Genomic DNA, 24,235 nt, shown 5'->3' with positions numbered 1-24,235 from the left:
CTGGGTGTCTGTTCCTAAGTCACCCCCAGGGACAGTTGACCACAGCAGCTGTGCTCGGAACAACCACAACCGTTGCTTCCTGGGCAGGTCATTTTTTGGGTCAGAATATACACCCAGCCCCCTCGCCTGGGAGAGGGGCACGCAGCAGCCTAAACCTTTTATCAGATTCCACTGTAAATTGTTCTATTTAAGGTAAGTTGCTTGGGTCTGAGAAACAGACAAGATGCCGGCCAGATGTTGGGAGGCGGCATCAGCATTCAGCCTGTGCTCCTCTCCTGCTGCAGCACGGGGCTGCCAGCAGCTCGTCTCCCCTGGTCCCAGCACACTCCCTTCAGCTAGCTGAGGGGGCCTGGGGACCTGGGTTTTCTGCCTTCATCCCCGCCTCCCACAGGGTGCACCACCACATCCTGGGCCTGCTGCCCCCCCCCCCCCCACGCGCGCGCGCGCACAGTGGACCTCCCTTGGGAGCTGGCTCTGTGTTGCCCCCTTCTAACCACTTCTCCCATTAAGCACACACACACACACACCAGAGGTGGCCGAGTGGCTACAAAGACTTTATCAAATTATTTAAAACATTGGCATTTACGTATTCGCGTGTATACAGTTACATGGAATCTTCAGGTCACTGGAGAGCTAATGTACACACATGAGCCTGGCAGGGAAGCAAACGAGGCCAGACTTGGAGCCACAGGGCTTTAAGGTACTGGACACCCTTCTAAGGACCTGAGAGCAGTAGGGCAAAGGGAAAGGGCCACTTAGGGGTTTGGCTTAACCCCACAGCTCAGATCTCTAACCGAAGCTCCTTTTCCATCCTCGGAGGGGAGCGGGTGGGGGAAAGGGAGCCATTTCAGGCTGTATCCCCACTACATATGTGCTCACTCCCTAAGATCTTGATGTGGAACACACACCCAAGAATCCATTGGTCCAGGTCCTTCTAAATGTTTACATCAGAGAAAAGAAGGCACTTTTATGGTCACTCTCCTACAGGTACATCATTCCAGACAGTAAGTAAAAATTGGTTAGTTTCTCAAGTGAGTTAACTGAAAGTCAATACAATAACATTGTTCCCTACGATTCATTGAGGCACAGCCCCAGGTGCATCTCTGGGCAACACCTGGTCCCCAGGTCAGCTAGGGCCCAGTAGAGCTCAAAGCCCGATGCCCCGATGCCCCAGGAAGCCCTGGCCTTGGGGCAGTGCCCCACCCCCAGGCCCTGAGCCAGGGGAGGGGGCTGCAGCAGGAGGCGCGGGGAGAGCAGAGCGGGGACACGGTGGGAATGCTTAAGCAGAGGGTCACCAAAGCCAAGAGACCTCAATCTGTCCAAGCCGGCGCTGCAGAGCCAGAAGCTTGGCGCCACGGGAAGAGATTTCACATTAGCCTGACAACACCGCGCGGCTCTGCGGTGACATTGGCCAGGTCGTTTCTGAGGGCGCTCGAGCTCCTGGAGGCAAGCTGAGCTTGGGCCTGCTGTTCTGAGCTTCGAGGGACAAGAGCCTGCCCCCTCCCCCAGGCGGCTCCTTTGGAATGTACTCATCTCACCACCTGGGCACAGCCACCAATCACTTCTGACACTGCCTGACGGTCAGGAGCTGGGCCCCTGGGCCCCAGGAGTGGGGGCAGGTTCCCTGGGCTGAGCTGACCAGAAAGGAAGGTGGTTTCTTGGCCTCAGCACTTAAGAGTCCTTATGGGCCATTGTTCCATACCCTGACCAGCCTGGGCCCAGTTTAAATAATCACTAAACTTTGCATTCCACAATTACAGGCTTCTAAAGACACATGATTACCTGCATAGGGTCCTTCATCATTTTAAAGGGCTCTGGGTTTAAAGCAGCATTTTTGGGGGGTGTACCAATGCGTAAGTAGAGCCCAGCTGACTGGGTCCTAGCCCACCCCTCCCCCCATCTCCCACCCCCCAGCCGAGGAAGCCGGCTGCTACAAAGCACAGAGCTTGGCTGCATAGATTTTAATGAGAACGTCAGGCAGAGCTATGCTGTTGCTCTCCGGGACTTGCAGATCATTACCAAACCAGCTGTAGGATGAGAACACAGCACATCGAAACCCTAGGAGGTCACTGAGCTAATGATCTAATCCTACCTTCCACAGGCAGTGCCCCTCCCCACCTCCTCCTGCCCCCAGACCTTTCCACAGCGGACTGTCCGTTCCAGAGCCAGGCCAACACCACCCCCTTCAAGGTCAGAGCAGAACGATAGCGAGTGGCACTGACTCCCCCTTTTTCCGGAAGGAGGGGGATGGGAGTAATTTAGTCAAAGCCATTAGGCCCAAACCCTGGCCTGGCCAGGCCCCAGGACTCCTATTTGGGAGAACCACTGCCCTCCGCCTGCCTCTCCCCCACTCCTGGCTGCAGCGGGGACACCTTCAACAGCCATTTCAGGGTTCTGAAGAATGTACCTTCAGCTTCCAAGTGCAAGGTGGGAAGCGAGGCAGGGGCACACACACAGCCTGGCATGCTCAGCACTAGCCAGGTGCTGGCCCTGTGCCAGAGACGCTGACCTGGGGGAGGGGGAGGGGCACTCCGAGGAGCCCCAGGAGGAGGGCATGCTGGCCCTACAGGCCTGAGTTCAAGGAAAAGAGGCAGAGGGGGCGCATTCAGCCGGGCACAGCGCGGTACCCATGATTACACACTCTCCTCAAGCCGGAGGGTTTATGAGGGCTTTGGCAATTACTACAACCATTTGCTGTGCGGGGTACAGACAGATCCTGTTTCTCTTTGTTTCAGGGCTCTGAAAGCAGAAGCCAGGAGAAGCCGGTTTCAGCATAAGAGGCTACACAATAGTTGGGGCAGAAGAGAAGAAACCTCATTGCTGGCCAAAGCTGACCAGTTTTTTCTGAATAATAGCACCTGTGTATTAGCTCTGGGAAAAAGGGGGAGGAAGGGCGGGAACATCGCTGTGTAGTGAGGAGGGGAGCTGGAAACAAGACCTACAGTCCCTCTGTTTTCAGCCTTCCTCAGGGCTGCCAGGCCCCCCAGGCAGCTACCTGCCACGGCTGCCAGCCTGAGGGACTGAAGTTTCTACCTTTGGCAGAAATTGGGGAAATAAAAGGGGGAGGAGTTGAAGAGGAATTGAAAACAGCACCTGTCAAAGCTGCCCACCCCCTCCCTTCTCTCACTACCTCTAGTCCCCCAATCGGGCAGTTCCCAAGGCCAGTTGGCTGGTAGGTAGATAGCAAAGAGGAAGCAAAGAATTACGAGAGGCCACAAGGGTCTGAGCAGCACTGAGGGCGGGGCACAGGCCCCGGGCCCTCCTGCTGGGACCCCCCCTTATGGTGAGGTCGGAAGCAGCAGAGCCGAGGATGCTCTGCTCAGGCTCCAGCAGGTGCCCACTATTTGGTCCCAGAAAGCACTGGTGACCTGGAATCAGAAACCCTGGGCTCTAGCCCTGTTACGATCCAACTGCGCGACCTTGAGCAAGTCACTTCCCATCTGTAGACTTCAGCATCACTAAGAGGGTAGGGCCCAGGTTTGTGTCCCCGTTCCTCCAGCTCTGCAGTTCCCGGTCTCTAAGCTTGGCTCCTGACATCCAGCAGCGGCCCAGATCCCTGTGTGTCAGGGCTAGTTTGGTCATGGGTATTAGAGGTCAGAACTGGGCTTTGGTGCCCAGAGGCACCTGGTGACAACGGAGAGGCATGTAAAGGAAACCCAAACACCACACTCAGGAGACGGGGCCTGGGAGGGAGGCAGACACCTCAGTCTTCACAAAGGCATCATTTCTGGGCAGAGGGGTTGAGACCTTCTTTAGGGGCTTGATGGCTCCTGGAATAAAGGGGATCCAGATACAGAAAGAGCTTAGCAAACAGCAGCCTCGCCCTGCTGATCGGGGCAGAAGGGTGCAGCAGTCTGGCTGCTGGGCACGCAGCCTGCTGACCTCCCAGGGCATGGGCAAGGGGCCAGCTGTGTCCATGCAGGCTTTAGGGCCACGAAGTGGCTGGCATTATTCGAAGTAGCTGAGGGCCAGGATTTAGGGAGACCACAGTGGAAAATGGCTCCTAGGGAAAGGCACCAACTCCAATTTACATCCTCTCAAAGGGATCAGCTCTGGGGTTTTCCTTTCTCTTCAATATGAAGGGAAGAGAGAACATCTCAGCTACTGGCCCCCTCAGGGGCCCCATGGGGCCTGACTGTGGGAGGTGGGAAACACATGTTGATTTGGAGGAAGCACATGGATATATCTTTGGTAGCTTCAGGGAAGGCTTTGGCCCTTGAAATTATTTTTCCCCCCTCCCCCTTTTCCCCTGGGACTGCTGGGGTAGGCGTCACAAAAGGCAGGTAAGAAGAAAAGAGAAGAGGTAGGCAGAGGCAGAAAGAGCTAATCCGACCAGTCGTCCTCATCAAACTCAGAGGAGTCATCTTCTGAGTCACTGTACTCCACAGCAATGCGGCGCGACAGGATGGTGGCCACGTCATTGCCCACCACGTCCCGCTTCTCCTGTTCCTGCTGCTCCTCCACCCTGCGCAGCTGGAAGCCTGGTGGGAGGGAGACAGGAGGTTAAGAAGGTGAGTCGGCCTCAGAATTGATCCAGGAATGAAAAAGGGGGCACGGCCATTGGCTGGTGGAATACGGGAAAGGACAGTGAAAAAGAAGGATCCTCTTGGAAAGGAGGAAGCAAGAAAAAAATGAAGGTGAAGGTTTATGACATGGTGGCCCTGGTGCCGTAGGTGTCTCTGAACAGAAGCCTGCCACCTTCCCCACTGTCGCTCTCAGGCTAGTGAGGAGGCTACTCCTCAGGAGGGGGACTGGCCACCCCCCCCACCTAGGAGCACACAGTCTGCCCGATTCATCAGTTAGCGCAGAGCTCAGCTGCCCTAGGTTGTCTCCTCTAGACAATCCTTCAGTTCCTGGGGGATCCCAAGCAGAAGAAACCACTCTAGCCCCGTGGTATCAAACCTGGCCTCTGACAAAGAGAATAAATGCTCCATGAGGGAGGGGAAGGAGGAGGAGAGAGACGGTGACAAAGAGGGAGGAGGAGAGGGAAAAGGGGGAGAGGGCAATGGGTGAGAAAGAGGGAAAGAGAGTACGCAGGAAGGATACAAAAGGCAGAAAGGTGAAGGACAAGGAATGACTGAGTTCAGCTGAACAAGAACCTTCAAGATGTGATTCTTGTTCTCTGGGCTACAAAATGGATGCAAACACACACAAAGCACACATTTTCAAGACGTTCAAAGATCCCAGGTTAAGAATTCTTTACGTTAAACCAGGGTGGGAAGAAATCTAAATCCCCCTATTTTTAGGGTGAGACTTTCTTCAGGCTGATCCTAGGCCTGGGTCCCATCTCTCCCCATCCAATGAAAGCTACTCCCGGGAAGGGCACAAACCCCTCACCCACCCTCAACCAGCCATCCCAGCTGCAGAAAGACAACACTCCCTGTCCTGGACCCACCACTGGATTTACCTTGGCGGATGGCTGAAAGCAGGTCGCTGCGGGCATCGCTCACAGGAGGCAAGGAGGACTTGGACTTGGGTGTATCAGAAAGTGGTGGTGGTGGGGGGGCAGGCTGGCCATCTGCACCACCATAAAAGAGAGGAGGTGGCCCAGGAGGAGGAGGAGGAGGGGGAGGAGGGGGTGCTCCTCCTGTTGACTGGGATAAGGGAAGTGGTGGCAGGGTCGGGTAGTCAGCTGCCGGCGGTGGGGGAGGAGGGGGAGGGGCAGCAAAATCGGGGTGAGGTGGGAAAGAGGGTGGTGAAGGTGGCGGTGGGGTCACTGGGGACCCAAGTCCTCCAGGTGGAGGTGGGGGAGGGACGTTTATCATTGGAGGCGGAGGCGGAGGGGTCGAGGGTGGAGCATAGCCGGGTTTGAGGCCCAGTGGAGAGCCCAGAGGAGGAGCTGGTGGTGGGTGGCTCGGGCTGACCACACTGGATCTTTTGGGTCCAGCTAAGCCAGATGCCCTTTGGTTGTTGTCTGCTGGGTAGCTAGAAGGACAAAGAAAAAGACCCATCACTTTCAGGATGAAATACTACCTATAGTTAAGCTATTCTATAAGCCTAGGTTTATTTTGGTTGATTATATCATTTCATTTTGGTTCAAATAGGAAAAAAAAATGGAAATAGTCAGAACAGACCAATATCAAATGGGCAGTCTTGTAAAGTCATGAGCTTCCTTCCCATCAGCAGAGGAGTCTTAAGCAGAGAGAGAAAAACTACCTGAAAGAAGTAGACTTGGGATTCCTATATAGGTAAGGGCGAGCCAAGATCACCTCTTGGTTCCCCTCAAACTTTCAGCTCTCCGAGAAAAGGCACTCTCCTGAAAGGAACGGTCAGTCTAATCCCGGAGCCAGGCTACAAAGGCATGCAAGAAAGAACTGGAATAAAAATTCAACCACCGCCCACCCACCCTCTGTTCCCCAGGTTAGTAACATTCACTAGATCTTGTGAGGGCAGGAACTGAAGCCAAGCTGACCAAACCTGAGAAGAATGGAGGGTCTGAGGGTCGGCAGAGACAGGAAATGGAGGTGCCACCATCTTAACCCAGGTTGCGAGAGGGCTAAGCGGCAGCTCTCCTGGGCCTGGTGTGCTCGCTGCAGGCTCTCAGGCCACGGCTGAGGCTGAGGGCTTCTTTTCCACCTTTGCATTTGCCCTGCACCAACAGCTACTCCTCAGAAAAGCTGCCATCTTGCCGTTTACCACAGACCTTCAAGCCTTAGCTGCATCTGACAGGACAGCCGGCAGGAAGTGATTTGGGAGGCAGAGTTTGGGATTAGTGGTTTCAAGAGCCAAGAAGAGGGGGGCGGGGGTGGGATGCTTAGAGCATTTGCTTTAGGTTTCCATCTGAGGGGTCCTCAACATATCCAATCTCTGCCGGAACAGTGTCAGAGGAGAAAAGTGTACCAGGCACCAGAAAGGGAAAAGTAACTGTGAGGAAACAAACCCGAACACTCCTCAGAGCCCTTGTCAGCCATGACTTGCTAACTCTTCCCCTGTATATCTGTGCCAGGGACACGGATATCAAAATGAACAGATTTTAACTTTCATCTCTCTTTCCCTTTGTTTCATTCTTTCTGGAGAGTCTATCCAACAGTGAAATTAACCAGAAGCAACAGAAGAAAAGGGTGACTGTCTGCTAAGTTCCTAGATAACTGGACAAGGTGTCATAAATAAGTATTTTATGGGCGGTAAATTATACCACTTCAATTCATGCGGAGTTAAAGCTAAGTAACATGCAAGGGGTAAGTTTGGTGACTTCTATCTTTCCAGGTATAGGTGGTAGTAAAGAACACAGGCTCTGGAGTCAGACTGACCTGCTTTCCAATCAGGTTGGACTCTGCCTCTTACTGGCTCAGTGATCTTAGGTAAGGTCATTGACCTCTCTGTGCCTTCTCATTTACTCATCTGTAAAATGGGTACCTGTCTCAAGAGGATTCTTGTGGGAATTTAGTAACATATATACTGTTTGGTATAATGCCTGGCAACTTACAAACACATAATACATGTTAATTATTTCTATTATCTAGACAGATTTTCCTGAACTTATTTTAGTGTCCTGGCCTGGATTTGGAACTGTTATTTTGTTCTTGAGTTTTTAACCACCCAGAGTAGATGGAAAAGGTACCACCATTTACCTGAATTCTGCTGGCGGCGGAGGTAAGCTCTCCTCAGAGAAGGAAGAAGGTAGAGAAGTGGAGTCTGACTGTGGTGGTGGTGGGTAGTTGCTTGCATCCACATTTTCAATAGAGCCGATGCTACCATTCTGGTACACCAAGGCGGGTGGATACCTGACAATGAACCAACACGAAAACTGTCATTTAAAAAATCTGGCTGGTGTGGCTCACTTGGTTGGTCCTCGATCCACATCAATGCTTCTCTCTTCCGCCTCTTCCTTTTTCTCTCTCTAAAATTCAATTTTAAAACTTTTCTAAAAAGTCCAAGTGATACTCCCATTTTTAAAAAAGACCCCACACCAAAATGCATTTGATACAAAAGCTATTAAGAGAAATAAGGTAAGTATATTCCCCATATAGTTTGTTATACTGAAATTTTATTTTAGGACTAAATATTCCATTGTTACCATCTCCCAGGTATTTCTGCTGGATTGTTTGTAGGAATGGGATTCAACCCAGATTATCAAAACCATGCTGCTCCTTTCTCAGTGTTGGGCTTGTCAAACCCAGCAGTTCTTTTAAATTCTCTCCCAAATGTTAGGAGCAGCCTATACCCAAATCCCCAAGTCTGTCTGTGGCAAAGGGCAAAGCCAAGCCCCAAGGCTAATGAGCTAGCTGTAAACACGTGACTGGCACACAGCCTGGTTTTGAGGTCGGCAAGCCTCTGCAGTGCTCAAAGGCGAAGGAGGCATTTGACTGCAAAGCAAGCTGAGGACAAATCCAAGGTGTTGGTGGCTGTTAGACGTGGTCTCTCCGCCAGCACTCTTATCGATAACAAGATGAGCTGCCAATTAAAGTAGGATGCCAGGGCTTGCCTTATGAAAATCTGCCCCTCAGAGCACTGGGCTTTGGGTAAATTTGCTCTGGGTGAACAACAACAAACGTACAAACAAGAACAAAAACACCAAGCAGCAGCTAGCAAAATATGGCCTGCTGTGCTCCCCCTGCCCCATCTCCACAAAGAATGCTTCTAAAATAGACCCCAGAGAACCAGGAGGTCGCCCTTTGATTCCTGGTCAGGGCACATGCCTAGGTTGCAGGCTCCCCAGTAGGGGGCGTGCAGGAGGCAGCCGATCAATGATTCTCTCTCATCATTGAGGTTTCTCTCTGTTTCTCTCCCCCCCCCCCCCCACTTTCCTTCCTCTCTCTCTAAAATAGAAAAAAATTATATATATTTATTTAAACAACAGACATTTATTTCTAATAAAATAAAATAAAATAAAATAAAATAAAATAGACCCCAAGGAGAACAGAGTTAAAGGGAACTAACTGAATCAAATGATGCTCTGATATGAAAAACCCCCAAGGCCTGGAGCCTATAGGCTTGACACATCTCTTCATAGGTTCACCAACAAGCATGTCCAGGTAGACCAGCCATGCAACCCAATTCCAAATCTGCTGAAGAACAGGGAATGGGAGGCAAAGTCCTTGTTTTCACCAACCCCATTCCACACACACACACACACACAGACAACAACGAACCCCAACCCCACAAAATAGTAGGCCTATTGCCCGGCTGGCATAGCTCAGTGGTTGAGCATCAACCTATGAACCAGGAGGTCACAGTTCGATTCTTGGTCGGGGCACATGCCTGGGTTGTGGGCTCAATCTCCAGTGCGGGGTGTGCAGAAGGCAGCTGATCAATGATTCTCTCATCATTGATGTTTCTATCTCTCTCTCCCTCTCTCTCTGAAATCAATAAAAATATATATTTTTTAAAAATAGTAGGCATTGCCATAACCGGTTTGGCTCAGTGGATAGAGCATCGGCCTGTGGACTGAAGGGTCCCAGATTCGATTCCGGTCAAGAGCATGTACCTGGGTTGCAGGCACATCCCCAGTGGGGGGCGTGCAAGAGGCAGCTGAATTGATGTTTCTCTCTCATTGATGTTTCTAACTCTCTATTCCTATCCCTCTCCCGTTCTCTCTGTAAAAAATCAATAAAATATATTAAAAAAATAAAAATAGTAGGCATATTCTGAACATGCAAGCTTCTGGCCTTAAGAGTCACTGAACCTATGACAAGGGCCTCTCTGAACAGGATGGGACATTACAGAATAAAATGGCCCTTTTACTGGGAGGTGAAGGTAATGGAGGACCCTCAGGGCTGATCTCCCTGTAGAGAGAAAGGTTCGTTTTTCCTCTCACCATCTTTATCACTCATTAAAACAAATCTCTTAATCCAGAAAGAACAAGTGTCAGAAGTGTCAAGATTTTTAAAAGTCAAAATTTTCATGGTAGAGTTATTTCTAAAAGCAAGAACAACTCAACTCTTCCCTTTTATCAATTCTTAGACACCTGGCATGGGCTGGTATGATTCTCTGACAGTCAGGATGCAATGCATTTAGGGGAAAACCAGGGTGGCATTCACACCAAGCAGTTGTGGTGACTTGACTCTGAATGTCACACAGGTTGGGCACTTGGATAAGCATCAAACCAAGCTTTCAGACCATCCTTTTTTTCTGTTAGACCTCTAGTGTGCTTTGGTATTGGGAAATGGGGTCAGACTGACATCTACTATTTCTCCATGGAGATATATGGCCTCAATACTGGCTGAGCGACCTTTCCCACACTGTCTCTGAGACCTGCTTTCAGTCCCTTGGCCAACTTCTCTCCTGAGACTGACAAAGGCTGACTGAAAAGTTGCTTTGGGGATGTGCACGAATTCTCTGCTGGGCCTTCCCCATTCTTGTGAAAGGCCCGGCGCTTAGGCACCACCTTCAACTCAATGCTCTGGAGGAAAAGGGCTCCCAAGACCACTTTTCTTTCCCTTCCAGTCTTTCCTTTGAGGCCCTCAGTCGTGCCAGTGCCTGGCAGAGTGAGGGCACTAGAAGCCATGGTTTTTTCCCCCCACACCACTTCAGTTACCTCATTTAAACGGCTGAGTCTTCATTAACTTAGCAAATTTTAATCACCAGATGGATGCACTTTAAAGTAGTTAACAGTGATATCAATCTAAGCCATACAGCCAGACTTCAGGGGGTGTGAAAGGTGTCACACTAAAGCTGTCAGACTGAGGTCCCGGCCCCTTCAAAGAAAGCTACCAATAGCACACAAGAGCATCACCTACCCAGAAGGCCCCAGCTTTTCTTTGGATTCCACAAATTCTTGTCCCATCTTCATTTTCTCCCACTCTTCCTTGCGTGTCTTGATTTTACGTGGGTTTATGTTCCCTCGATTTGGATTATCTTTCTTTTCTTTCTATAATAAAAAAACAAACAGAAAATCATTTGTAAAACATTTTCCAATGTTCTTCTCTAAAATTCCATCCACCTCCATGGATGCACACCCAAGAGTTGCTTTACCTGGACAACATACAGTAACTACAGAATTTATAATAGAATTACTGTGCCTCAACGGTCAGTGAAAAGCGATGAGAGGTAATGACAGCTATAGACATCTGGGTAGATGTAAGAAAATGGTTAAAACAAAACAACCAACGAGGGTTTCTTCAGCCTGTGCAGCTGCACTAGCCCTTGGCATTCTCTTGGGCCTCCTGGCAGCCATGCTAATGGGAGTGTGAGGCTGCAACTGGTCGGTCAAAAAGGCTTACACACATCCCTGGGAGTCTAAGGGGAGCATCTCCCAAAACCAGGCCTACCCCCCCACCTCTACTGCCCGCCGGTACTGAAGGTGTTAAACTGCTCCTGTTGCAAATCAAACACTGTAGAGCCTTGTGCTGATCTCTCAGAAATGAGCTGCAAAACTGGCAGGGAAGGGACTAGCCTAGCTTGAGTGTCCAGCAGAGTCAGGTGCAAATTGCAAGAGAAATAAATGGTGAATAGAAAAGTCAATTTCTAAAACTCAGCCTGAATATACTATTGTTAATAGTGCTGGGGGGAACAAACACACTTCTGGTGTGATTTATACTTTCATCTTGGTTGTGCTTGGAGTGGACACATTTTTTAAGTGTTTCACCTGGCATCCAAGCAAGCAGCCACTCAGAATGATTACTTCACATAAGACTGGCTTCCTTTTTATCCCCCCTCCACAATCGTGCCTACTGATGTGTAGAACAGAGGCCCCTTTCCCCTCACCCTATGCTTTCTCTTCTCTTTCATGATATCCTTGGTGTCCTGCAGCATCTTCTCCTTCCAAAGATCAAAGAAGTACGAAGGGTCTGTGTAGAATTTGAGTGCCTCTTTCCCATCGTCCCTGGGATAGAAATGAAGACAAGTAGCTGTCAGCAGACAGATGAGCTCCTAACCAAATCCAATATTCCAAATACCTACCAGTTAGCAGTTTTCACACTCAGGAATCAAGTCATTCAAATTGATTGCCTACTTCCTCTCCCATACCAGCGTTCCAATGCTCCTTCAATGCCACCTCTTTATTTATCTGGCTTTTAAAGAACCTTAGCCTTACTTTCAATTCCTGGTGGAGGAATTTGCATGGTCAGGGAAAAGAATGGGCTATAGCAGCAGGGATCCCGATTATTTCTAATGATCTGCATGGCCTCTGACATTTCCCTGAAGATATCCTGGCATATCAGAGGGGATTTCTGCCACTGGTTCCCTTTCCCTCACCAATTACCCTGGCTCTCTCGGAAGCATTAGTGGCTTCCCACCCACCTGAAACCTGTGCACACAATGTTAGGTTCACATGTGTACATATGCATACATATACACATATCAATGTATATATGTGTGCGGCTGATATTCCTCTGTGAAAACAGATAACCACAGTACTCCACCTTCTTGCTCCCTTCTAGAATAGCTCAGCATCCACCCAGCACCCCCCAGCTCCCCAACTACGAGGGGGCCCTATTGAGAACACATAGCCAGATGTTTTATGACCACAAGATTTAATTGCCATCTCTTAGTGGCTGTGATGGAATAGAGTGAGTTACTGAGTGTTAAGGTAAGAGTTATCTGCCAGACTTGACGATCCTAGTTGGAATCCTACACTTTGGCATGAGACTCTCTCACTTTCCAGAAAGCATGTACTTAGGGACATTTATTTTAACACTACTCTGAACTAAAACAAATTGGAAAGGCAATTCTATATCCTGGCTTCCAATTCTATCACAACACACAAAAAGCATTTCCAAATCAAACACTAATGGTTTTTATATTAAATCTTGTTGTGTTAGCTACACCTCCATTCATTTATGTTAAGCCAAATTCAGATAATTGAAATAATATCAAAGAGGAAAATACCTTTATCTAAAATATAAACTTGTTTTATATTGTTTGTTTATCCTATCCTACCACACCCTGTATCATACTCACTTTGATATTATCAGATGTGTACTCCCACTGCCCAAACCCAACTAAGTAATAGAGCCTGCCGAGTCAAATCTCTGCCCACTATGATAGCTAGTCCTTTTGCAAGTCAAGGGACAAATATAATTTCACACAATAATAACATACGATAGATGCCAGGTACTTTCTCACTATCTGTGTGAGAAGCTACCAGGCTCCTATTCCAGGCTCCCGGGATCAGCAGGCGTCCTGGAAATCCTGTGCACTGGCACCTCCTGCCCCCCTTCTGCTTTGTAGCATGCCCATGTCCCACAGAAGATATCTGCCTCCAGCGAGCTGTAATTACTTTTTACCTGTTTCAAAGACACTTATGGATGCAAGCAAGATAAATATTTACTTTCTGTCCTGCTCAGTGGTTATTTGCAGGATAACATGACCAGATCGTTAGAGGAGAAGGGCTCGAAGGTGTCTACAAGGCTACCTTCTTTTTTAAAGTCCAGCCACAGCAGTGTAGTTCCTTTCCAAAGGGAATGTTCAAAAAGCGAACAATACTCATTTGGAACAATGCCAGTCACCCCCTAAGCTTTGGAAGGACCCCCAGGGCCCAGAGCAGCCAGTCCACAAGGCTGGCCCCACTAACGCGCCCAAACATCTGGTAATCTAGTGGTTTCTGAGTAACTGGGAGCCTTGCTAGAATGTTGCCCCTGGGATGTACTATAGGACTGCCTTAAAACAAGTCCTTTTGGTTCTACAATAACTAAATTCCTTGGATGGAATCCAAGATGGATCTGGCTATATCAAACTGAACTTGTGGCATACAAAAATATAGCCAACTTTCAATGTATGAATTTTAGAAACCAAACAATAATAAGTGACAACTGTTTATGTGGTAAATGTTAGTGTCTGCTGCCACAAAAAACTCTGGGGTAGATAGCAAGCTCTTTGATGCAATTCTCTGACATAAACAGTATCTTTAAATAAAAAGACAATCTAATATTGTTAACCACAGGTCAGAAGAAGGAGGAGCTAGCCAGGTTACCTGTAAGGGGAAAGATTGTTGAGAGGTGGGGGAGTATCACAGGTGTTGTATGTTTCCAAGACAGGGACGGGGAGAGAGTTTCTGTCAAAAAGCTTCTGGTCTTGAGTGGTAGAGCTTCTGAAGGCCTTTCGGGTGTTGATTCCTTGTAGTGACACTGAGAGAAGATGGAGGCATTAGAAAATGGACGACAGGCTATTTGAGCAAACACTGAGTCACACCAGTCGGAGAGGCCTCAGCTGCTACATTTCTTGGCTGCGGCTGTCTGCAGCCAGGCTTTTTTTCTCCCCCTCTGGGGAAGCCCCGCAAGGCTGTCAGCAGCCCAGCCATTTCAGACGGAACAAAATGAGGCAACACAAAGGTTTACTATGTGGCCAGATCTAGCAGGCCTCTCCTGAGGAGGAATGAATCTTCCAAGTACTTTTATGGTAGCAGAGTGAGATTGGGGGAGGGGGAATCTGAGAAAGAGGGAATTGGGGGAATGGGAGAGAGGGCGTGTGTGGGAGTGTGGTCGCGCTAAAAAGATTTCTCTACGCCACCCAAGCTCGTGCTACTTCAAAGCAGGACTCCATAGGTTTCTGTGATTTCTCCTCTCACTTCTTTTTACAAATCAGGAAAAAAATTATAAGAAACTGCTCAGCAGAGCCTGCAAGTGCTGAGCTCAGCTTCCTTACCTTCTTCTTCCTTGGGATCCAGCTGAGTGACTTTAACTTGTAGGCGGTCAATCCTCTCAGCAAGGGAGCTTACCCGAGAGGCAAAGGTATTTGACTGAGTGAAGATCTCTCCAAAAATGTCCTCTGCATATTTACCTGAACAAAGAAACCAACTCATTAGTGCATAACAGTGACATAAAAGGTCAGAAAAACTGGCCACTAAAGATCATATTCCCCACCTCCGAAAGAGCCTTCCCTCTCCCTCAAGATTGTTGGGGTTACATGCAGATGGCTGCTTCTGGAGGCAGAGACAGAGTCTCCACAGCTGGGCACTCTGCATATGTTCTACAACTGAGCCTTCTTGGCAAACTATGAAGAGTCACAAAACTCAAAGCAATCTGAATAAAATCGAAAGGTATAATACAAAAAATGAATCCTGCAAGGTAGACAATATGTCTGCACCTTTGCCTATAGCCCTTAACCCCTCGCTACTCTGTAAAAGCACCTTGTAAATGGTTCTGGAAAACAGACGAGAAGTTAGAAGGATCTTCTAGGTGTCTAAATTAACATGAAAAATAAGACATTACATCCTCAGTGGAGCCTCAAAAGTATATTGAACAACCATGATGAGTAGTGGTACCTTCGAGGAGCCTTGAACTTACCAGCAACTCACAGCAGAGACTTACAACTTCTTTTAAGGGGTGAAAAGCTTATTCTATGTTTTATAACTTACAGTTTTGAAAGTCTTTGCTCTAGGTTATATCCTTCAAATCCATATCTCAGGGAAAAAGTGAAAAGCTAAAACTTTCAAGCGCCCCCCCCCCCCTGAAAAAACAACAACATACCAGTGGTCTCTTTCTACAATGTCTTGTTTTTAGAAAAAGAAAAGAGTTCCATCAATTTCTGTACTTTCAACCCCGTGATACAAGGAGAATGCAAGCCAAAGAAACAGAAGAGCAATTTGATGCTACCTTCATATTGTCACTCCAAGCCACAAAGCAAGCACATTCTTGTAGGAATGAAAAGTGGTGCATATAAACTAATATACCATGTGAGTTTCTTACTTGCACAGTGAAGGCAGGCATAAGATAATTTCTTTGAGAACTATTTAAAATGGACTCTCATTTTTAGGTTCTAAACTTCATTTATGCTTAGTCTACGCCTGGGGGGGGTGGGGGGTGGGGGGTGGGGGAGTGGATTAGTCCAAAACTGCACGTTCAGGGTAAACTGCAGTTCACCTTCCAGTGTAACCTGGAGAGTAAGGATAAGACTAATCATATTTTGAATTGCTGGTAAATTTAGTCAATAAGGAGTTTCTAATCAAGGAAAGGAGCAAGTCTTTGCATACTGAATAGTTCTGTGATCTAAACAGCTATGGGGTGCTCCTGGGCTCAAATGACTCAAACTGGCTGACAAGCTCAAACCATACTGTATCCTGCTCATCCAGGTAAGAGAAAATTGTGAGTGTAAGGCTAAAGCAGAGAAACATGCAACATTATGTGTGGAAAATAAACCAGGTTCAAAAATATTTGTTGTCCCTCCAGCTGTTCTGGAGGAAAAGAAAACCCCAAATTAACTTATCTTTAGGTCACATGAGAGTGCCCAGGACTTCCTGCTCCTCAGTGAAGGGAGCAGTGATAGAAGGAGTAGAGGCTCACTGTGCGGCACAGTGGTTTTCAAGATAAAAATCTTACAAAGAAACCCAACATATAAAAATGGCAACACTCAGAATGCTATCTGAAGAGAAAGTGAGGTGGTGTGAAGGCTTCCCCCTGTTACCTCCCATCAGGCCCAAGGTATGCTTAGAGCTAAAGATGACACATAGAAGCAGTAGACTTCAAACCAGAAAACTGAAGTCTCGGTTTCTTTCTGTTTACACCTGTGCACGCTTCAGCAAATCACACTCTCTCAGCGTCAGTTTCCTCATCTGTAAAACAGGGATAACTGTATCTACCTCACCAAGTTGTCATAGGATTAAATGTAAATTTTTACAATGAGATTCTTCCTTATATTACTCAGCCATATCAGATGACTTTTAAGAGTGCGAATATCTAAAAATCATGTTGTATGCTTAGAAGAAATTTTAAATATTAATTCCAGTCAGTAATTTGATAGTCCCTATTCTTCAAGTACTAAAAATTACTACAACTGTATGAGAAAACCAGAGTGCCTTGTTCAGAGTTACATTTCACTCATTCAGATTACCAAGACAGACCCACTATCACATCGGGACTTTCATAATGGACAACACGTTTTGCAAATCAGCCATCATTTTTCTCCCTTTGCAGTGGAACTCTTCAACCTAAATATTACATGGAGTTGGAACAGGTAAAACTGAGTTTTTTAAAATGTGAAGCCACTCTTGTTGAAGCCTGAGTGGGACTCTTGAAGCACCTCCCTCCCCCAATGGCATGACCCCAGTACACTTGGTTATTCAATTCAACATCAGAGCATGATTTCTTAATGACCCAGATGGGGGCGGCACCCTCCTGGGTGGTCAAAAGTGCTGGCTGGCTGTGCCTTCAATTCCTAAGGTATGGCAACCTAATATGTGAAATACCAATCTCACTGCGCTAAGGGAAAATATGAATTCTGGATATGCTCTCACAAAGCAACCCACAGCTATGGAACTTTTAGTTTGGTGCTTTATCCATTCCATAATCACACCTTCCCTACTAGACTGAGCACTTCTGGCTACAGTACAATACATGAGGCCAAGACCATGAGCTTGAAGCACAAGAGAGTCCATTCCTGCGTCCCTCTCTGCTAGATGAAATCCCAGCATCTTTCAAGGTCTGGTTTAAATGGAATCTCTTCTATGTAGCCTTCCTTGACCCTGCCTATCCCCAGCTGTGTGCCTACTCCCTACAGGTAGTATTCCTTCCTTCCTTCCTTGTATTCACTGTGCACCAACAGCATGAGGTGGTGAGGAGAATACAGGTATGAATCACTCAACAAACATTTACTGAGCTTCTGCTGGGTGCCAAGTACTATATAAGACAGACACTGACTGGGGTTCAAGGACGAACAACACATGATTCCTGCCTTCAAAGAACTTTTAATCTAAGATGTATAATTTTCAATCTAATGTGAGAGGTACTAACACAGGCATGTAATAGGAGCTCAGAGGAGCACTTAGTCCAACTTAGAGGAGGAGGTCCCGGAGCTGGGCCTTAGAGATCAGCTATAAAGATGGCAAGGGCTTCTAGGCAGGGGAAACAGTGTGAAGGTATGCGAGTATGCTCTATGAGGAACTACAAGGAGCTGATCATTCATTCTTTCTTCCTCCCTTTCCCCGTTTTTTCCTTTGTTCCTTTTAAATCCTTTAAAAAGACTATAACATGGGAGAAGATGGACTGCAGAAAATGAGGCTGGAAAGGAAAGTAGGTCTTGAAGAGTCTTGAATGACGACAGACCAAGGAACTTTTTAGGTAATTCCCTAGTGAGGCACAGGGGAGATAAATAGTTAACATTTGTACTCTCAGTTTAAAAACACTTTTTAAACTACAAAAGTTAACACAGCCTTAACTTTTTTTTTTTTTTTATAAATTTATTTATTTATTTATTTTTAATATATTTTTATTGCTTTTTTTACAGAGAGGAAGGGAGAGAGATAGAGAGTCAGAAACATCAATGAGAGAGAAACATCGATCAGCTGCTTCCTGCACATCTCCCACTGGGGATATGCCCGCAACCCAGGCACATGCCCTTGACCGGAATCGAACGTGGGACCTTTCAGTCCGCAGGCCGACGCTCTATCCACTGAGCCAAACCGGTCTCGGCGGCCTTAACTTTTTTTAAAAAATACATTTCACTGATTTTTTTTACAGAGAGGGAGAGGGATAGAGAGCCAGAAACATCGATGAGAAAGAAACATCGATCAGCTGCCTCCTGCACACCCCCCACTGGGGATGTGCCCGCAATCAAGGCACATGCCCTTGACCGGAATCGAACCTGGGACCCTTCAATCCGCAGGCCGACATTCCATCCACTGAGCCAAACCAGTTAGGTCACAGCCTTAACTTTTAAAAATTCAAACAACTCAGAATTATAAAAGTAAAAAGTGATATTTGCATGTTTGGTGGACAACTGTGGCAGGGGCATAGGCTTAAGATTTGTAAGATTTTTTGGTGTATAGATTGAGGGGTTGATCAGAGAAAGGGAAGCCAGAAGGAGGCTAGGGCAATAGTTTAGGTGAGAGTCAACAAAGGTCTGAGCCAGGGCCCTATTGGCAGAGCGCAGGGGACTGAGACGAGAAATCCTTGATGAGCAGCGATATCTTCAAGGAGCCTTGAACTTAGCAACTCACAGCAGAGACTGACTTGCCTCTTACTGGCTGCTGTCTCTCTAGGCAAGTTATCTTACTTTTCTGAGCCTTCATTCCTTCATCTGAAAAAATCAAAATATCATCTATTTTTACAGGATTATTGAGAAGATTAAATGAGATCATGTATGTCAAGATCCTATTAAAACCTGGGATAAAATAGGCAGTCAACAAATATGAGTTTCCTTCTCACCCTCTCCCCATTCTCCCCTTAAGATTTATTTATTTCTGTCTCCTCTGGTAGATTATAAGCTCCTGAAAGGCAGAGACCATTTCTTTTCTTTTCTTTTTTAAAATATATATATATTTTTTATTGATTTCAGAGAGGAAGGGAGAGGGAGAGAGCGATAGAAACATCAATGATGAGAGAGAATCACTGATTGGTTGCCTCCTGCATGCCCCCTACTGGGGATCAAACCTAAACTCAGGCATGTGCCCTTGACCAGAATTGAACCCGGGACCCTTCAGTCTGCAGGCCAACACTTTATCCACTGAGCCAAACCGGCTAAGGCCAGAGACCATTTCTCATTGCTGTATCCCCTCAGCACTAAACATAAAGTATGTTCAATAGATGTTTAGAGGATGAATAAAGCTCCACGAAGTAAGGAAATCCTGTCTCTGTAGGCACAAGCAGATCCTGGCCCTCAGATCAGCTTCCTTAAGGTAGGAGTGGTCTGATCACAGACGGGAGAGTGAGCAATGTCATCCATCAACACTACCCCGAAAAACACCTGAGAGCGAGCCTGACTCCTGCTGAGTGAGCATAAGCAGCATCATTAGCTGGATGTCCTTTGTCCTATGAAGAAGGAACCAGTGTGTGATTGCCTTCCACCCATTTGGCCTACGCAGGGTGACAGAGGCAGAAATGATGCTTTTAAGAAGCAGTGAGGCACTCTGCAGCTTTCATGTGCTTCCTTGCCAGCTGCACTGCTGTTGCACTGCTGTCAACGTTCCTTTGTGTAAGGCAGGCATCGACAGGGTTTCGTTTCCTCCTGACGCCCATCCAGGTTTCCCTAAGTCCTGGATCAACCGCGATGGCCTCTGAGCTAGGTGAAGGCTTAGGAACCTCAGACCCCATCTATCATCTGGTCACTGCGCTCTGTCTCCTCAGGCCCCTATTTTAAAGGCAGGGTCTATTACTATCTGGGGGAATGCAGGCTTTCTTGACACTATTCCACTGCCTTTACTAAGGACAGTGATGCGACAGGAGGAGTGAATGTCTGAAATAATTCACACCAAGATGCCTTTGCTAAGGAAGAGCACTAAAATACCATGTTGATGGAGGTTCTTATGGGGAGCTGGAGTGGCACTACACAAATGCACAGCCTATCTAAGCATCTGCCCTTCCCATACCTCAGCTTCAAGCAAACAAAGTCAGCTTGATTCATAATGAAATCCAAACCACATGTATGTACCCCACCCAAGGCAGTCTCATTCATTCTTGCCAATTAAAAAAAAAAAAAAAAAGATACAGTTGAGCTGGCTTTCCCTCAGCTCCAAAACAGACTGGACTACACCCTCCCCCCATCCTCCTCCTAGAGAAGAATGGCTCCAGCTACAATTTGTGTCACTGTGTGTTCACGCAGCTTGCAAAACTCCCAATACCCCGGAGATTGCAGAAGTAATTTGTACCCTGAACTTGGACCTGGGGCTTGCAGCACAATTAAATGTGTACCAGGGTAGACAAGTCAGCCAGAATCTCTCCGAGTGCATGTTTGCTTTACTCCTCTTTGGGAAGAAAGGGGGTGGGGGATGTCGGGTAAATGTGACTATTGGCACATTTGAGGCTTCAACAAAGTCAGGCTACATTGAACAGTTCGTGCAATTACAGGCACATTCCCCAACCCAAGATACTGTTCTGTGAACCTCCCACTTTACACACACAGAATTCTGCTCTGTCATTCCATCTGCAGTTTCTGCTGCAGCCCTTCCTGCCACCCTTCCTACAGATTTCTTTAGAAGCAGGTGGAGAGGGAGGTGGAGGGAGCCTAGAGGGTGGTGGCAGATGAAGAAAGGGTTGAGGGGAAGAGTCTGTACCCAAAAGCAGCCTCTCTTGGGGGAGAGGGGGTGGGATGCATTTTTGCATTACCTAGGGAAGGCAGATGGGGGAGAAATAGTTACACAGGAGGAGAAGGGAACTAAATAAAGAGCACCAACGACCCCTGAGGGCAAAGCACAGGCTCTCTGCGGCACTCACTCAGGCTGCCCAGCTGTCGGATGACATTTGCCAGGGTGATGTTGGTCACGCATTCCAGCTCGCTTCTAACACTAGGCAACGTCTGACGGCACAGGTGCCTTGGCTCGATGTTCCTCGTTACTAACGGCATGGTGGACCTGCTTCAGGCAATGTTCTGAATGATGAAAAACAACCTAAAAAAGAAATAACAGGAAAGTATTACTCAACCACAAATTCCAGGCACACTAGGGCAGTGTAAGTCTTTTTGTCTTGCTCTGATCTAAAACAGCTTTAAAAAATCTTCTCTCTCCCTATCTTTTTTTTTTTTTTTTCAAGAATCCCCACCACCACCACCTTTGCCCTAACTGGTTTGGCTCAGTGGATAGAGCGTGAGCCTGCGGACTCAAGGGTCCCAGGTTCGATTCCGGTCAAGGGCATGTACCTTGGTTGCGGGCACATCCCCAGTGGGGAGTGTGCAGGAGGCAGCTGATTGATGTTTCTCTCTCACCGATGTTTCTAACTCTCTATCCCTCTCCCTTCCTCTCTGTAAAAAATCAATAAAATATATTTTTTTTAAAAAAAAAGAATGCCCTCAATACCTCCCCCAACCACCACCTTTTTAAGGTTTAGTAAAGGATTGCTGGATAAGTGCAGAGATTCTGCACTGGTGACTGCTGGCTGGGGTACTACAGACAGCATTTTAAAAAAACTAAAAACCTAAAACAACTATGCTCTAACCAACAAGAATTTCCAGAGGCAAGGAGTTATGGTCAGAAAACAGCCCATTTAGCAGATCCTAGAAGGTACAGATCCTATTCTTGGGGTGTCCAGGGTAGATCAGATTCCAGATGATCAATTATAAGGATCAAAAAAGAGCTTTTGTCATCTGATAATCTCATCTCCCCAATGAAATTAAGTTACCAATAGTGATTCCATGGATCTACATCAGGACATAATTTCTCCAGTTCTTCCCTGATGAACGACTGTTAATGTACAACTAAATACTAGCTGCCAGTATCCATTAGCACTGCTAAAGTTCAGTCTGTAAATTGACAGAAAGAATATTAAGGAAAAATTTACATGTTCAATATGTCAAACATGATGCCGAGCAAACTGTGCTTTAAGATTCCCTAGTCCTTTTCCTTCTACCCAACAGTTCCCTTTCTCTCTCCCATCTGGTTCAACACACCTGGGCCAACGGCTCTTGAGACAGCAGGAAGTGTCTGGAGCAGACCTGGAAACCTTCCAGTTACTGTTTCTTATCCTGTCGGCTGAGCGCCTTTCCCTAGGAAATCCCCCAGCACTTCAGGTTCATTTTGAGCTATTGTTTCAGAGTTAGATTACCACATTCCTAGCTTTACAAGGATAGAAGCAGGTTTTAGTCTCAACAAAACGGATATGACTACAGCCATGGCACACTATTTCCCTATTTTGTAAAACTAAAGCTATCCAAAACAGTCTAATGATTTTCATGCTAGGGAAAATGGCAGATTCACTTTAAGTAAAAAGGCGAAACATAAAGGCAACATACCCAAGTCCCCAATACTGCAAACTCCTCTTAAACAACAACAAAAAAAGTAAAACAGAGATTTACTTACATCAAATCTTATAACACCAGTTCATCACCAAAAAGTTGACTGTGAATACAAAATGTTTAAACCAAACTAAATATCATAGATCTTAAAAGTGAACCAGCATATTGACCAACCAAAAGTTAAACAAAAAAAAAGTAAAAGCCCTTCAGGCTCAAAGGGGGAGTAGAACCCTTTGGAACAGACTGCTCCTTGTTATGGACATTCTGATCTGCTAAGAGTAAAAATAAAACAGGAAGCCAGCAGCTTGGGGAACAAGGTTTCCTGTCACCAACAGCAACAGCCCAAGAACCAAGAGAATCAGCTGTTTGCTCATAACTCTGAAACTCCCTTTAATAGGCATGTGTGGCAGCTGTGCCTATCTTTGGGGTGCAGAGGTGTTTCCTGAATATTTGTCTACTGTCTAAGGAAATAATTTTCATTCCACTCCTCTGCAAAGTTCCCCTTTGACTCAGTAGGTTTTCTAACCCTAACTCTGGACTTTCCTTCTAGTCTAATTCTTTCTTCTCTTTTACTTAATGGAAAGGGTATTGGGTACTAAGATGCAATCTTTAGTAATTCATGGTGAAAAGAAAGTTTAGAACAGCAAAGGAGGCAGGAGGTTACAAATAAAAGAGCCTCACAGGGCTCTGTACACCATCCTCGGGATGCCCTTAGACTTCCATATTTCAAACTTTCTGAAAGAACCAGAAATTCAAAGGTGTAGTCAGAGATGATTGAAAACAGCCACTGTGGTTCCCTCCATTAGCAATAATTTCAGTCTTGTTCCAGCTTCTCAGAGGAGCTAAAAGAGCCAGATCTCCTTGAAATTCTGTGTTGAATGTGGCCATTGACAGGGCATTCCAGAAGTTCTCTCTGAACACCTAACAGAAACTGGATTCCAGATGGCTAGGTAAATGCCAGACTGGGGAGGCAGGGGGTGAGGGGCAACTTCTAAGGCCTTGGTACTTTAGCACTTATGCTTTCCCAAGTGCTTTGGGTAAGCAGACACAAATGGAGTCAATTCTGTCACCTGGGTTGGATTTACCTACAACCAAATTTTCAATACCAAGATGGCTTCCTCTTGCCAAAAATGCCAGCTCCTATAACTAGCTAAAGAGTACTCAAAAAATGACAATATGGTGCACGCTTTGGCAGCACATATACTAAAAGTGGAACGATACAGACAAAATCAGCATGACCCCTGCGCAAGGATGACACGCAAATTCATGAAGCGTTCCATATTAAAAAAAGAAAGAAATGACAATATGTAAATAACCACCAAGACAAAACAATTAGAAAAGTATATCTGCTACTTAAAAAGTAATTTAATATGTTTCAGAGCCACCAAAAAGAGACAAGATTCCCTGTTATATGGAATTACCTGCATCACTGCTTACTTTTGTTTTTGGATAATCAAGGTTAGTTATGTTTTGCATACAAAGTATGGAATTATTCATGATCTGAACCACAATAATAATTTGACCACGAAAAAAAATCCTACCTTCTGGTGAAGATAAACTTAGAAATGGGCAAAGACTTTTAGGTTCTTGACTCTCAACTCAGTTTCAAGTTGTAGAGTTGAGACATACTGGGTTAGAACACTGACTCTGACACCTGACTAGCTGTGTGATCTTGGGTAATTTTCCTAGAGATAGTAAA

At 46.6% G+C, this 24,235-nt stretch overlaps 1 protein-coding gene and 1 non-coding gene across 5 annotated transcripts in view; one reads left to right on the top strand and one right to left on the bottom strand.

Moving 5' to 3' along the window:
• Positions 1-533: 533 nt before the first annotated feature.
• The window catches only part of WASF2 (WASP family member 2), a 65,452-nt gene continuing 41,750 nt past the window's right edge, over positions 534-24,235 (bottom strand). For 2 of the 4 annotated variants that reach the window (XM_059690622.1, XM_059690621.1), the window contains 9 exons: positions 21,024-21,196; positions 18,829-18,891; positions 14,524-14,658; positions 13,853-14,006; positions 11,647-11,764; positions 10,680-10,810; positions 7,572-7,724; positions 5,408-5,925; positions 534-4,481 (listed from right to left, as the gene is read on the bottom strand). In XM_059690622.1, coding sequence (XP_059546605.1) covers positions 4,324-4,481; positions 5,408-5,925; positions 7,572-7,724; positions 10,680-10,810; positions 11,647-11,764; positions 13,853-14,006; positions 14,524-14,658; positions 18,829-18,891; positions 21,024-21,153 — 1,560 coding nt within the window. In that variant the 5' untranslated portion in view covers positions 21,154-21,196 and the 3' untranslated portion in view covers positions 534-4,323. Of the gene's footprint in view, positions 4,482-5,407; positions 5,926-7,571; positions 7,725-10,679; positions 10,811-11,646; positions 11,765-13,852; positions 14,007-14,523; positions 14,659-18,828; positions 18,892-21,023; positions 21,197-22,600; positions 22,625-24,235 lie in introns of those variants that run through there. The other 2 variants (XM_059690624.1, XM_059690625.1) reach the window with 2 other exon arrangements.
• LOC132232061 (U6 spliceosomal RNA) lies at positions 23,716-23,822 on the top strand. The gene has a single exon (XR_009452224.1). It is a non-coding gene; the product is annotated as a U6 spliceosomal RNA (small nuclear RNA).

This window comes from Myotis daubentonii, chromosome 3 (genome assembly GCF_963259705.1).
Source record: "Myotis daubentonii chromosome 3, mMyoDau2.1, whole genome shotgun sequence".
NCBI classification, from domain to species: Eukaryota; Metazoa; Chordata; class Mammalia; order Chiroptera; family Vespertilionidae; genus Myotis; species Myotis daubentonii.
Note: the sequence above shows the minus strand (reverse complement) of the source record. Positions and strands in the feature narration are given on the sequence as shown.